Genomic DNA, 16,226 nt, shown 5'->3' on the forward strand with positions numbered 1-16,226 from the left:
ATTACACTTCCAATGTTTCCACTCCCCCGCAAACTCCCCACCTGCTCACACATACTCTTCCTCCCACCTTAGTTCTGCTCTTTCCTGGAAGAGACAACAGCACATAAAACATCTCACAAATAGCCCTGTAATTATGCAACAACACTCTGAAAAGGTTTTAGGGTTGAGTCCAAGCTAGCTGTGAAACCTTGGGCACTTTACTTAAATTCTCCAACCTTCAACTGCCTCATCTTTGAATGGAGATAATATAGTAACATGGGTTTGTGCTAAGAATTTGTCAAAATAATGTCTGATCTGGTTACCACAGTACCTAGCCTCTGGTAAACACTCAGTAAATGGTTGTTCATCTAAATCTCTTTCGTGATCATCTAATCCCACTAGAATTCAAATCCCATAAGGCTAGGGGCCTCGTCTGTCTTGTTCAAGATGTAACCCCTAGGAAAACAATGCCCAGTACACAGAAGGCATGCAGTAAATGTCTACTGAATGAACAAATGAATCAATCAGTCAACCCATCAATCATCAGCTTACAAGTCTACCACACTAGATGGTAAGGTGCTCAGAAACAGGGAACAAAAGTTACTTACGTTTGAATCCTTATTGTCTGGTGCAGAATCTGGCACAAAATACATGCTCAATGTTGATGAATCATAAGACGGACCCACTGATACTTTTGAATGCCAGGCTGATGAGTGTGAATTTTGGAATTATAGTGCAATCTGCCCAGTAGTTGGCATCCTAGAAAGTGTGGTGAAAGGTCAGGATAACAGGGGCTGCCACAGGAAACAAGAAAAAACCAAACAAGGAAAGAATAAAGAATGAAAGATAAAAGGAAGGGAATCCTGCGGGAAGAACTGACAGCAAAGCAGGGACTTAAAATGAGTCCTGAAGAATCCTGATTAGCCGAGAGGAGTTAGAAAGTGACATAATCTCAGATGCTGAAGTGTGCATTATAAAACCACTCACCTTTTGATAAAAAGGTACACATCGAGTTTACTTTAAAAATCTCACTTCCCTCTTGAATCTAAACTTTTTTTATTAAGTTCATTTACATAAAACTTTCTCGGAATCTTTTCATTTACTTTATGTAGAATCATAACAGTATGAATAAATGGTAGAAAAAAGAAAATGTCGCTTCCCTGCTTCAACCCTTCAACAGTGTTCCACTGCTCTTAAAACATAAAGCTCTGTCTGATCTGCCTCTAGCCCACTTCAACCGCAGGGAGGGAAGAAGGGAGGAATCCACATTCAGTTTTCTCACCAAAAGATAAGAGAGGGGCTCCCCTGGTGGCACAGTGGTTGAGAGTCCGCCTGCCGATGCAGGGGACACGGGTTCGTGCCCCGGTCCGGGAAGATCCCACATGCCGCAGAGCGGCTGGGCCCGTGAGCCATGGCCGCTGGGCCTGCGCGTCCGGAGCCTGTGCACTGCAACGGGAGAGGCCACAACAGTAAGAGGCCCACGTACCGCAAAAAAAAAAAAAAAAAAAAAGAGAGAAACACTGCTCAATGCTTCTCCAGGAGAAGATTCTTTGCCACAATAAAGTATCCTTTAATCTGATGCTGTCCAATTCTTTTACATTTAGGATTTCTCATCTATAAAACTAGGATAACACCAAACAACAGGGGTTCAAATGTACTGGCACATACTGTGTGCCAGGAACTGTGCTGAGTACTTCATCTGCACTGGCTTATTTTACCCTCCTATCTGCCTTAGAGAGTATTTTCTTCTTTTGGATGAGACCCAAGGCTCAGAGAAATTAAGCATCTGGACCAAAATCACATAATAACCAAGAGGTAGAGCCTTGATTTGACCCAAGGCAATCTGGATTAAGAATCCAGGATCCAGGATCTTACAACACTGGGGGCTGTAGGGTTTTAATGAGATTGCATGTGTGAAGACACCTAGTATGATGCTGGGTACACAGCAAGGGCTTTCCTTCCCTTCCCTATTGATTATGTTCAAAAAGCCTGATACATAAAGCAGGTATTTCAGCCCTACGCCCAAACTAAATGGCATGATTCTTAATATACAAATCAATATTTAATCGCATCTACAAATTATTTTAAATATAATGCTTTTCAAGTAGGACTATCCTAACAGACTGTATGACTTCAATATAATTTTCCCACAGGGGCTAATAAACTATTGAGTAAGATTCACTTTTATTTTGATAAGTAACTCAAAATCTTTAGGTGTAACTGCAGAACATTAAACTGATACAGTAATTTAGATGTCTTTGCTTCACATTATAAAGCTTCCTCTCTCCTTAAGGAGAACATTTAATCTCACAGTTTGTAAAGGAAAAGAATATATTCCAAAATAATAAAATCTAAAAATTGGAAAGCACATTATATTATCTAGTCCAGATAGGAAACTCTCAGCAAAGAAATGAAAGTGGCCCAGGAGTTGTCCTGGGATCAAATATCACAATGGAAGATGACAAAGCCATTTCCCTATTGCCAATTTGCATATAAACCCTGATCTGACACGAACCTTTTGTTGGCGAAAAGGCATTTAGTCACTGGTCTCCCACCCTCCAGTGTGACTCAATAAGTCTATTTCCATTTTTAGTTTTTTTAAATGTGACTTGTATATAATTTCAGTTTTTCTGACTTAGACTTCATGCAAAATATGGCTTGTTCATGTGTATCTGTTGGGTATAATTATCAGTAATTTTTTTAAACATCAAAGCCAGCCTCCCATGCAGTGCCACATCCACCCATGACATTTCTGACAATTGTGATCTTGCTTAGAAACCTCCACGGATGGGATGCTTTATACTCCTTATTCCCTCTGTCTCAGGCCTAATTGTAAGACGATCTTCCTTACATTGAAGCAGCACTGGCTCGGCGCCTGGCACCAAAGGGTCCTAGTACCAAGTCTTGTACCAACTCTTATACTACCAAACAAAAAAAACAACAAGGTTCCTATCAATTCCCTTTATTAGCCATTTTTTTCACTATTCATCAGATTTAAGCTCAGTCATAATTTCCCCTTGTTTCTTCCCTATTCTGAGAGAGAAAATGGTTAGCAGCATGCTTGTACATTTAATCAATGAATTGTCTCTAACAGAGTAAGTAAATTCAACTGATGCCTAGACAATAAACAAATCCAATGGGTGCCCAGATAATTCTCTTTTTATCTTAAGTTCGTATATACCCTATCAGAGAGGGGACGGAGATTTAAAATCAGGTTGGGTTGACTCCAAAACAGCCTCATTATAACCGCTAAACATTTGTCTATCATGTCATAATGAAAAAATTAAGTTTTTGCCTATAATTTCCTTGCATTTTTCTTTTTAAATAATAGTAACAACTGGGACTTCCCTGGTGGTCCAGTGGGTAAGACTCCTCTCTCCCAATGCAGGGGGCCTGGGTTGGATCCCTAGGCAGGGAACTAGATCCCGCATGCCGCAACTAAGACCCGGCACAGCCAAATAAATAAATATTTTAAAAAACAGTAACAACTGATCATTTACTGTATGCCAAGTCGGCTCCTAAGCATTTTATGTATGTAACTCATTCACTCCTCGCAAGTACTCTCTGAAATGGGTTCCTGTATTATCCTCATTTTACAGATGGCAACAGTGAGACTCAGAAAATTAAACGGCTTGCCCAAGGTCACATAGCAGGTCAGTACAGGGTACGCTGCTTTCAGAGAGCGCGAGAGCAAAAGAACATAAATGGCTCTGCTGCAAATATAATTTAAAACATTTACGTGCAGGTAATACCTACTCAAAAACATTTTATATAAAATGTTTTTTTTTAATTCTGCTTAAAAACGGAACAAGTCTTTTTTGGGGGGAGTGCGGCAATTGTTTAAATTACGAAATATTTCAAACATATCAAGAAGTGCAAAGAGTAGAAAAACTAGTGGACTTTAACAAACATCAATGTCTTTAAAAGTAACAAAAGCTATATCCTCACCAAAGGCCAGTGATCAAGAAAATTTTTAATTATAGCCTTTAAATTCTTCTTAAACTGGGTATCAACAACTCAACTCTCAAAAACCCACCATTTTCCTTTACCAAGGAAATTCAGAAAAAAATAGTTTAGCCAGAATCTAAGAAAGCAAGCTAGACAAAGAATAAGGGGTCAAATCCCAGGCAGTAAATGGAATTCTGAGGATATTGAAAGTGACAAGAAATATCACTCCAACAAACCTGGGTTCATGAAATACAAGGCTTCTTTTCTCCTTAACAGGCAGACACCCCAGCGTCCTCCCCATCATCTGCTTGGGGCTCTACCTGGTGCCCCTAGTACCACACAGTGTGGGCACACCAAGGGGTCCTTCAGTAAGAGATGAAGTTCTACCATAGACTGGGGATACAGAATAAGAAATGACCACTGACAGAAGGGGTGAGAATGACCAAGAGGAACAGCTGGACACCTCGGAGAGCTCAAGGGGCATTTAATTAGCATGCTCCAGGGCTTAAGCACACAACTGAAGTTTAACTATTAGATGTACCTTCAAGAAATTAAATTAGCTTTGCAATTCAAGTTGCTCTGCCCAGAATTCTGTATTAATCCCTGGCCTTGTTGGTCAAACTAACAGCCTTAATTTTGCGCCAAGAGCCTATCTGAATCCAAGCCCGATCCTACAACAGATTTGATCCACCAAAGATCTGTGACTAAAACACTCTTAGTCCACACAAGCTGTGGAGGCAGCCCCTATCTTTCTGCTATTTCAATGCAGCCCAGCCAGAGCTGTTTCAGTTTTCAATTCTGTGTCCGCCTTAGGTTTACGTGAGGTACGTGAAGATTTATGGTGGCCACAAATACCTATTTTCTCATTGTCTCTGAATTTAGCACAACAAAGTACAAGAACGGGCCCAGAAAAGTAACAGACTGGTTGGAAATTCCATCCAGAACAGTCAGGAGAACATGGCTCCCAAATTTCCAAAGATTCCTGTCGGCTGTGAGCGTAAACGAGCAACAGCAAAGCAAGTACAATACTGTACACTTGGAGTGTCTACTTCAAAGTCGTATGTGTACTAAGCTCTGTACACTGGCTGATGGCACCGTGCAGGTAATTTAACCTCCGTGTGCCTCCACTTCCTCATCAGGGCCTGGCTCCTGGTAAGCACTCAATAAATTATAGCTACAACTATTATTACTGTAACTGGCTTTCTCCAAACTTTCCAGAAGAGTCTGCATTTACAGAAGACATGGACTGAAAACAGGCCAACGTATCTATTACCAGGCAGCAATACTCAAAGACATCTAAGAGATTTACAAATCTTTGTAATATACGGTGTATTCAGCTCACGTGCATAGGATTTTAAAATGAAATTGGAACATCAGTACCACGTGCTTACTACCCTCTCTTGCTAATTAGTATTTTTTAAAAGCACGTGTCTGGGAATTCCCTGGCGGTTCAGTGGTTAGGACTTTGCGCTTTCACTGCCAAGGGCGCAGGTTCAATACCTGGTTGGGGAACTAAGATCCCACAAGCTGCGTGGCATGGCAAAAAAAAAAAATGTAAAAGTGTGTGTCTTATTTTTAAATATTTTGTTACCAACACCTCAACCCTTGACCATCTACTTGTTACGTGAATTATCTCTGATGGTCTTGGATCCATACTTAGCTTCAACTCCTGAATTTTTTTGCAGACTTCAAGACTTTGTCAGACAAATTTAAAAATATTTTTTAACATCTTTTTCGGAGTATAGTTGCTTTACAATGCTGTGTTAGTTTCTGCTGTATAACAAAGTGAATCAGCCATATACATACACATGTCCCCACATCCCCTCCCTCTTGAGCCTCCCTCCCATCCTCCCTATCCCACCCCTCTAGGTCATCGCAAAGCACAGAGCAGATCTCCCTGTGCTATGCGACTGCTTCCCACCAGCCAACTATTTTACATTCGGTAGTGCATGTACGTCGATGCTACTCTCACTTCGCCCCAGCTTCACCGTCCCACCCCATGCCATCAAGTCCATTCTCTATGTCTACCTCTTTATCCCTGCCCTGCAACTAGGTTCATCAGTACCTTTTTTTTTTTTTGGTTCCATATACTTGCATTAGCATATGGTATTTGTTTTTCTCTTTCTGACTTTCTTCACTCTGTATGACAGACTCTAGGTCCATCCACCTCACTACAAATAACTCAATTTCATTTCTTTTTATGGCTGAATAATATTCCATTGTATATATGTGCCACATCATCTTTATCCATTCATCTGTCGATGGACATTTGGGTTGGTTCCATGTCCTGGCTATCGTAAATAGCGCTGCAATGAACATTGTGGTGCATGTCTCTTTTTGAATTATGGTTTTCTCAGGGTATATGCCCAGTAGTGGGATTGCTGGGTCATATGGTAGTTCTACTTTTAGTTTTTTAAGGAACCTCCATACTGTTTTCCACAGTGGTTGTATCAATTTACATTCCCACCAACAGTATAGGAGGGTTCCCTTTACATCACACCCATTCCAGCATTTATTGTTTCTAGCTATTTTGATAACGGCATTCTGATCGGTGTGAGGTGATACCTCATTGTAGTTTTGAGTTGCATTTCTCTAATAATTAGTGATGTTGAGCATCTTTTCATGAGCCTCTTGGCCATCTGTATGTCTTCCTCAGTGAAATGTCCATTTAGGTCTTCTGCCCATTTTTTAACTGGATTGTTTGTTTTTTTGATATTGAGCTCCATGAGCTGTTTGTATATTTTGGAGATTAATCCTTTGTCTGTTGTTTCATTTGCAAATATTTTCTCCTCTTCTGAGGGTTGTCTTTTTGTCTTAGTTATGGTTTCCTTTGCTGTACAAAAGCTTTTAAGTTTCATTAGGTCTCATTTGTTTATTTTTGTTTTTATTTCCTTTTCTCTAGGAGGTGGGTCAAAAAGGATCTTGCTGTGATTTATGTCCTAGAGTGTTCTGCCTACATTTTCCTCTAAGAGTTTTATAGTGTCTGGCCTTATATTTTGGTCTTTAATCCATTTTGAGTTTGTGTATGGTGTTAGGGAGCGTTCTACTTTCATTCTTTTACATGTAGCTGTCCAGTTTTCCCAGCACCATTTATTGAAGACACTGTCTTTTCTCCATTGTATACTCTTGCCTCCTTTATCAAAAATAAGGTGCCCATATGTGTGTGCGTTTATCTCTGGGCTTTCTATCTTGTTCCATTGATCTATATTTCTGTTTGTGTGCCAGTACCATGCTGTCTTGATTACTGTAGCTTTGTAGTCCAGGAGCCTGATTCCTCCAGCTCCATTTTTATTTCTCAAGATTGCTTTGGCTATTCGGGGTCTTTTGTGTTTCCATACAAATTGTGAAATGTTTTGTTCTAGTTCTGTGAAAAATGCCATTGGTAATTTGATAGGGATTGCATTGAATCTGTAGATTGCTTTGGATAATAGTTACTTTCACAATGTTGATTCTTCCAATCCAAGAACATGGTATATCTCTCCATCGGTTTGTATCATCTTTAATTTCTTTCATCAGTGTCTTATAGTTTTCTGAATACAGGTCTTTTGTCTCCTTAGGTAGGTTTATTCCTAGATATTTTATTCTTTTTGTTGCAGTGGTAAATTGGAGTGTTTCCTTAATTTCTCTTTCAGATTTGCCATCATTAGTGTATAGGAATGCAGAGATTTCTGTGCATTAATTTTGTATCTTGCAACTTTACCAAATTCATTGATTAGCTCTACTAGTTTTCTGGTAGCATCTTTAGGATTCTCTATGTATAGTATCCTGTCATCTGCAAATAGTGACAGTTTTGCTTCTTTTCCGATTTGGATTCCTTTTATTTCTTTTTCTTCTCTGATTGCTGTCACTAAAACTTCCAAAACTGTGTTGAATAACAGCGGTGAGAGCGGGCATCCTTGTCTTGTTCCTGATCTTAGTGGAAATGGTTTCAGTTTTTCACCATTGAGAATGATGTTGGCTGTGGCTTCGTCATATATGGCCTTTATTATGTTGAGGTAAGTTCCCTCTATACCTACTTTCTGGAGAGTTTTTATCATAAATCAGTGTTGAATTTTGTCTAAAGCTTTTTCTGCACCTACTGAGATTATCATATGGGTTTTATCCTTCAGTTTGTTAATATGGTGTATCACATTAATTGATTTGCATATATTGAAGAATCCTTGCATTCCTGGGATAAACTCCACTTCATCCTGGTGTATGATCCTTTTAATGCGCTGTTGGATTCTGTTTGCTAGTATTCTGTTGAGGATTTCTGCACCTATATTCATCAGTGATATTGGCCTGTAGTTTTCTTTGTTTGTGCCATCTTTGTCTGGTTTTAGTGTCAGGGTGATGGTGGCCTCATAGAATGAGTTGGGAGTGTTCCTCCCTCTGCTATATTTTGGAAGAATCTGAGAAGAATAGGTGTTAGCTCTTCTCTAAATGTTTGATAGAATTCGCCTGTGAAGCCACCTGGTTCTGGGCTTTTGTTTGTTGGAAGATTTTTAATCACAGTTAAAAATCTTGGTATTTACCCATTGGGGGAAAGCAGGGTGGTTTCGGAAAAAAGAAAAAAAAATCACACAGTGTCAGAATTGAAAATGACCTCCTAGTGCAATCCCTGATTTTACAAAAAATGATAGCGAAGTTGAGAATAACTAGTCCAAGCACCTTGGCCTGGAGAGTGCAGCCAAGGGAGGGCCAGAGCTCAGATTTCCTGATTCCTGGCCCCCATGCTGCACAGTCCACTGTGCAGGGACGTGGCTTCTGATCACTATGCAAATAATGACAGAGACTCATCTCAAGCTCAGGAAACCACTTTCTATCATTTCGGGAAAGAGCTTAACTTCCCAGGTTTCATCTAGTTTCATAGAAGATAATACCCCAGAATTTCAGCTGGCTGACTTAAGGGATTCCCAGAAGCTTTACCGCTGAGTATTCTATCACAACCATGATGAATTCAAATGAGCCATTGAGTGGTTTTGGATTCCTGAGTCTCACAGTCAAGGTAAAGGCATGGATTTAAACTTCGTGGAAGGAACAAAAACTGTTATCAGTTGCAGAATACTCATTTTCACTATGATGTTTTCACTGCAAAGGTTGTATTTCTCGGGACTAAAAACTCTAGAGATAAGAGCAGGCTGAGATGAGTTGATGGGGAGCGATGGATATGCAAAAAGAGAGCAGCTACTATCACTTAACTGATCTAGAAACAAGTTGTTAAAAATCAGAATCCTGGTAATATTCTCATGGCATCTAATGAATAAACATCAAGTAAATCAATCTATTTGAGCACTCAAGAGTGGGATTAAAAAGTATTATCAACAGATTTAAATTGAAAGCTGGGAAATAAGAGGGACAGAACATATTTCATCAGTTCTTCAAGTGATTCAAGTAATGAAAAGAATCTTGAAAGAATTCACATAATCAAGCAGGAAATAGAAGTCTCTAATATATAGTAAGCAGAACATTACACTAGTGTTCTTTTTTTTTTTTCCTTTGCGGTACGCGGGCCTCTCACTGTTGTGGCCTCTCCCGTTGCGGAGCACAGGCTCCGGACGCACAGGCTCAGCAGCCATGGCTCACGGGCCCAGCCGCTCCGCAGCATGTGGGATCTTCCCGGACTGGGGCATGAACCCGTGTCCCCTGCATCGGCAGGCGGACTCTCAACCACTGCGCCACCAGGGAAGCCCCTACACTAGTGTCCTTATGTCATCTTTGTGAGTTTATTCTTCTGAATAACAGTTTTATTTGCTCTTTTCCTCTACATTGGAATTATTACTGGGTTTTGAAATGTCCACTCTTTTTAGGGTTGTGACTGCGATGCCTATGTGGACACTATATAGTCAATTCATAGATAAAGAATTGAGCAGCTCAGGGCAACTAGCCCAAGGTAACACAATTAAAAGCTTGGAGGAGGACTGAGGTCACACAACTAGTTAATGACAGAAGCATTAACTTTCACTGTCTTTGGAGTAAGAATCAGAAGACTGGAACTAACAACTTCATTTCTTCTTCACAACAATCCCATGAGGATGGACTAATTAGCCCTGCTTTCCTAGTGACAAATGCAAGTTCCTAAGAGGCTGTGATTCATTCAACTCATACAGCAAGAAAGCTGATAATACCCAGAGCCAGCTGGTGGTGGAAGCTACAAATGGGCAGAATTCTTCTGGAAGCAAATTGGCGTTACACATCAAAGGTCTTTAAAATGTGCACACTTGTTAGCCTAGGAAGTGATCAGAAATATACACAAATATTTACATTCATGGATTTACTATAATATTATCTATAATAGTGAAAAAAATAGAAAACAACAATAAGAGCTATCATGCCAGTGGAATATTATGAAAGCATCAAAAATCATGTTTTCAAGGAATGTGTAATGACACAGAAAAATGTTCACAGTATGTCCATAAATGACAAGGTCGGGCTAAATAAACAGAACAATTCCAATTTTGTTATTCAAAAAAAAATACATATACATACATATGCAAACATACACAAGGACATATGGAAGGATCTATATCAAAATGTTAAATGTAGATACAACAAGTAATAAAATTATGCACCTAAAAAATGATTAGAAAAATAATTTTTAAAGAAACGAAACCTTACCCATACTGCTGCTATGTAAAATTTTTGTTTGGATAAATATTTAAAAGCCTATTTACTTAAAAAATATACTTCTGGGGCTTCCCCGGTGGCGCAGTGGTTGAGGGTCCGCCTGCCGATGCAGGGGACGCGGGTTTGTGACCCCGTCCGGGAGGGTCCCACATGCCGCGGAGCGGCTGGGCCCGTGAGCCATGGCCGCTGAACCTGCGCGTCCGGAGCCTGTGCTCTGCAACGGGAGAGGCCACAGCGGTGAGAGGCCCGCGAACAGCAAAAAAAAAATATATATATATATATATATATATATTTCTTATTAGAGAATTTCTCTTAATACTAGTGATTATTTAAGTTTTTCTATGTGCCAGGCATATTTCATATATATGCCCTCATATAACCCTTAAAATAACCCTGTGAAAGATTATTATCACTCCATTTTAGAGGTGAGAGATTTGAGGGTCCAAGATGTGAGACGTGACATCTGGGAAATAAGAAAACCAGATCATGTACCAAGGGGCACTTCTCTAAAGCTTCACGTTTGTTAAGCACACAGGCAAAACCTCGTTTCACACCGAATAATCTTTCTAAAGGCAGAACATACTAGGCTTTTAGTTCAGGAGTTGGCATGTGGAAAACGATTAATAGGATGTCTATAATTTGCTTCAAAGTACTTCAGCATGTGCAGCATAATGTTATGGTGCATGTGTTAGCTCGAGTTACACACCAGGTAGTAAGTTGCCCTAATGTAGGCTTCACACTCCAGGCGGTGGCTATGAGCATTCTAATCAGCAATCTTCACTCTACAGAAACCTCAGTTATCTTCATCAGCAACCACCAGAGGCTTTGATGATTAGCATAAGTAATGTTAAAATAGTGAATTTTCACTGGCTTGCTAACTAGCATAATGGATATTAGAAATGGACTCTCATTACCTCAATTAGTAGAACTTGAGATATGGGGATTAGCTCAAAATTCTAGAGTGACACTCGTCCTTGCAATGAGGATTTAAGACTGTTAGCAATGCCTTCACCTGCCAACTTTAGGGAAGGCACCCACAGTTTATGACTAAATAGTCCTGTAGCCAGACACTGGACAGAAGATCCTGGCTACCTGATGCTATCTGTAAAATAGCTGAATCTTGCCTTTGGAATATCATCAGCTCTGCCTGCAGAGAACGAAGCACCCAGAAGGACGGAGATGTAAGCAAACTTACAGAACAGGAAGCTACTTTGGGTCTCCTTGTAAATGATTAACAAAGCATCTGTGTGTGTTGCAGAACTTTTTCATAAGCTGGTAGTGAGGTTATGAGGGTGCGGCTGACCCTCACCATTCCCAATAGGTACCAAAAAGACGTTAACAGCTGTACATACAACCTGGCATATACCCATCTGCTTAGGTCAGTACGACAGGCAACTCCGACACTGCTCCTAGTGTTCCTGACCTCTTGGTATTTATGCCCTTGTGTAAACCCTTCCCTTGACTGTGGGCTACACCTGGTGACTTGCTCCTCATGAACAGAACACAGAAAATAAAGGGATGTCACTGCTGTGATTAGGAAACAAAAAAACTATGGCTTTTGCCTTCCTTGCACCCTCTTGTCCTCCCTCTTGTTTGCTGCCAGGTTGTGAGATGCTGTATAGAAAGGCCCACATGGCAAGGGACCAAGGGAGGCCGGCAGAATCCTACCAGCAACCACGTGAGCGTTTGGAACTGAATCCTCTCCATTGAGCCTTCAGATGAGATCGCAGCCCCAGCCAACAACTTGACTACATCCTTGTGCAACCAGAAGGCTGAGCACCCAACTAAGCCATGCCAGACTCCTGACCCACAGAAACTGAGAGACAATGAACGTGTGCTGCTGCAAGCTGTGGAGTGTTCAGGTAGTCTGTTACACAGCAACAGATAACTAATACAGTTAGTTTAAAAAAATGATGCAACAGATTCTTCCAATGCCCATTTGGACTACATATATAGTACCTGAATATACTATACTATATACATATAGCATATAGTGTGTATGGGTGTATATATCCATATAGCCACATACATGCATACAGTATATATACACACACACAACATACATATATGTACACTGGTATACATATATATATACTAGTATATATACAAGAACAGTATCTTCTGTCTCAAAGAATAATCTTCCACTATTAAAATGGATTTCATAAGGCTCAAATAAGCACACACCCTAAGGAAGCAGCATATTCAGATCTCTTTAGCCATAACATGTCTAGGCCAGACCTTCTTTAAAAAGATGCACAAGTTGTTTGACTTGCCCACATTGTTTCAGTGACAAATATTTCACATGCTGTTGAATTCAATCTCTTTCTGCTTCAGCCTCCCAATCAACACGATAAGAATAATGATGGAACCAATAACGGGGCCTTGCCAGGAGAGTGGCTGAAATAACAAATTATTTTATCACACGTTGAAAATGTATTTCATAAACTTTAAAAAAAATATCTCTGTGTGAGTGCATAATGAAGGCCCTGCATTTCCGCAGCATTTGTAGTCATCCCGAAGTACTCAGACAACTGGACTAAAAAAAGAACTCTTGCATGACAAGACTGTTATCACCCATATTATCTCCTGCACCTCTCCCAGAAAAGTAAAATATGGGATTTACAAGAACCACATGGGAGTTCACCAAATAGTTCTTTTGATTTTTGTTTGGAATTTGGGGGGTGGTAGGGGAGTGGGGGATGAACTGGTGATTGTTTTGTTTTGATTTGGAGAGATGGAGACAAAAACTACAAAAGACAGTTACACCCAATGCAGTATAAAGCACGCTTTCTCAGTGGGGACAATACTGAAACCAGATGACAATTTGTTCATGGAAGTGAAAAATATCTTGCACTTTTTATGTATATAGCAAAGATATAATACAGTGTATAAACAGATAATTAGGATATTTATCATAATTATAGGATAATACTATAGGATATCAGTATTAACATTGGGTGGGGGGGACAATTAGGAAAAAAGTCTACAAAGGATCCTTAGTCAGGGGGTGATAATGGAAAAAAGACTAAGCAACACTGGCCTGAGGGTTGCCTTCCCAGAATTGGGGAGCACCTGCAGAGCCATGTCTGCCCCAGGTAATATCCTGATCTCTGTTTCCTGTTCTGAGGATCCCTGAGGTTAGATTTGGCTGGCGTGGGTTACAACCAGCTCTGCTTCACAGTTGCTGGCCATTCCCCTAGGCTGCAGAAATGTGTATGAAGCCTTACATGTTTCCCAGATTTCCACCAATCCCTATTTTCCTTCAGATCTTCCTCTGTTTCCTTAGTCAGTTTTTTGAGTGCTTGCTTACCTGGAGGCATATGTATCTGTATGTATATGGCAAAATATGTATTTGACAACTAGCATACTACTTGTCCACAGTATGAGAAAAATACACAGTAATGACACTGTCCATTGCTGTCATGGACAAAGATAGACAGCTATCTCTAAAAGAAACTTTCAGGAAGTTTCCTTGAAAAATTAAACACAGAATTACCATATAATCCAGCAAAGAACTGAAAGCAGAGATTTAAACAGATATTTATTCACCTTTGTTCATAGTAGCAACGTTTTGTGTCAGAAAGGCCCCCGAATTGCAAGTCACCTCAAAGTGGTAAAGGGAAAAGAGAAAAGCAGTTGAACAAGCCCCCAGAGGAACAAAATCAGAAGTGATCCTGAAACAGGAGGGAAGGGGGCAGGGCACAACCTTTAAAAGAAAGACAGCCATAGGACATTACAAAAACTGGTGAGAACTAACTAGGTCCAAGATGGCAGAAGATTCGACTTCCAGTAGACCTTGAGCCTCAGGATACGCTCACTGTAACACATCAGCACGTTAAATGACAAACCCACAGGCGCCATGACAGTTCCAAGGCCAACCATAAAAGGTCAAAAAGTGGGCCATGGTCCAATTCCCCACTCCTTCCCCATAACAGCTGAAATACTCCTACCACTCATTAGCCTATGAAATTATCCACCCCTATAAACACTGACAACCCCCATACCTTGGTCCCTCTCACCTTCTAAGACGGCCCACACTCTGTCTGTGGAGTGCGTTTCTCTCAAATAAATCCACTTCTTACCTATCACTTTGTCTCTCACTGAATTCTTTCTGTGACAAGAATCAAGAACCTGAGTTTCATTAAGTCCTGAGACCAGGTGTGCGATCTCAATTAAAAGGCCGTGGGTTCAACGTTCATTGCAGCTCTATTTACAATAGCCAGGACATGGAAGCAACCTAAGTGTCCATCGACAAATGAATGGATAAAGATGTGGCACATATATACTATGGAATATTACTCAGCCATAAAAAGAAACGAAATTGAGTTATCTGTAGTGAGGTGGATAGACCTAGAGTCTGTCATACAGAGTAAGTCACAAAGAGAAAAACAAATACCGTATGCTAACACATATATATGGAATCTAAAAAAAAAAAAAAAGGGTATGACGAACCTAGGGGCAGGACAAGAATAAAGATGCAGACGTAGAGAATGGACTTGAGGACATGGGGAGGGGGAAGGGTAAGCTGGGAAGAAGTAAGAGGGTGGCATGGACATATATATACTACCAAATGTAAAACAGATAGCTAGTGGGAAGCAGCCACATAGCACAGGGAGATCAGCTCAGTGCTTTGTGACCACCTAGAGGGGTGGACTAGGGAGGGTGGGAGGGAGATGCAAGAGGGAGGAGATATGGGGATATATGTATATGTATAACTGATTCACTTTGTTATACAGCAGAAACTAACACACCATTGTAAAGCAATTATACTCCAATAAAGATGTTAAAAAAATAAATAAATAAGAAGGCATTCCATAACATCTCAAGATTAATCTCCTTCTCTCCCATGGTCACATAGGGCACAATTAAAATCATTAAAGTAGAATGCATATATCAAAAAAAAAAAAATGACCGTGGGTTCAAGTCCCAGTCTGGGTTGCACAGTTTCAATCTCACCTTGGGGGTCCACATCTAGAACTAGGTTTTAATTTATACACACAGATATATATATGTACTTAGTGAGCACCTAGTTTTTCTTTTTCTGGGAAAAAAAACAGCTCCCACCTTCACCACTGTTACCATGACTATTAGCCTCAAGCTCTAACCTGCCCTCTTCCTGGAAGGAAGGGAAGTGTTATATTGTCTTACAGGAAACCGCCAGAACAGAAAAACAAGAGGCCACCAGAATCGGTTAGAACGAGTCAAATCCAAGAAGGTGGAAGACCTGACCTCCAGCAGACCCTGAGCCTCATTATATGCTCATGATAACAATATCATGCTGAATGACACACCTACCAGTGCCATGACAGGAAGTACCGGACCACAGAAGGAAGAAAAAGAAGTGGCACCCAGTTGCAGGAAGAACCCTGCCTTTTCCCAGAAAACCAATGCATACGTACCCACCACCACCATTAACCCTGCCTTTAAAAATCTCGCCTTGATCAACTCCCCACCCCCAGAAGTTGATTTGCGAACTAATTTCCTGCTTCTCCAGTCTCTGGCCATTGAATAAAATTTGTGCTGTTTCAGTCACAGCATCGTTTCATTATTGGCTGTCTGAATCCAAATGGAAAAAGAACCTTCGCCACCACCGAGGCAGGGGGCTTCTGCTGAGCTATGGTCCAACGATCAATCTGGTAACGTCCCCACTAAAGAGCCTCAGGGATAAAGTTCTAAACTGAAAATAAAGTCAC

At 40.5% G+C, this 16,226-nt stretch overlaps 1 protein-coding gene across 4 annotated transcripts in view; it reads right to left on the reverse strand.

Annotated features, from left to right (window-relative positions):
- PRELID2 (PRELI domain containing 2) overlaps positions 1-16,226 on the reverse strand; it is a 137,856-nt gene that overhangs the window by 66,440 nt on the left and 55,190 nt on the right. Inside the window, exon 6 of one of the 4 annotated variants that reach the window (XM_073802656.1) lies at positions 1,243-1,425. The exons of the other annotated variants lie outside the window; for them this stretch is intronic. Coding sequence (XP_073658757.1) covers positions 1,258-1,425 — 168 coding nt within the window. The 3' untranslated portion in view covers positions 1,243-1,257. Of the gene's footprint in view, positions 1-1,242; positions 1,426-16,226 lie in introns of those variants that run through there. 4 annotated transcript variants of the gene reach the window in all.

Source organism: Tursiops truncatus, chromosome 3, assembly GCF_011762595.2.
Source record: "Tursiops truncatus isolate mTurTru1 chromosome 3, mTurTru1.mat.Y, whole genome shotgun sequence".
NCBI lineage: Eukaryota > Metazoa > Chordata > Mammalia > Artiodactyla > Delphinidae > Tursiops > Tursiops truncatus.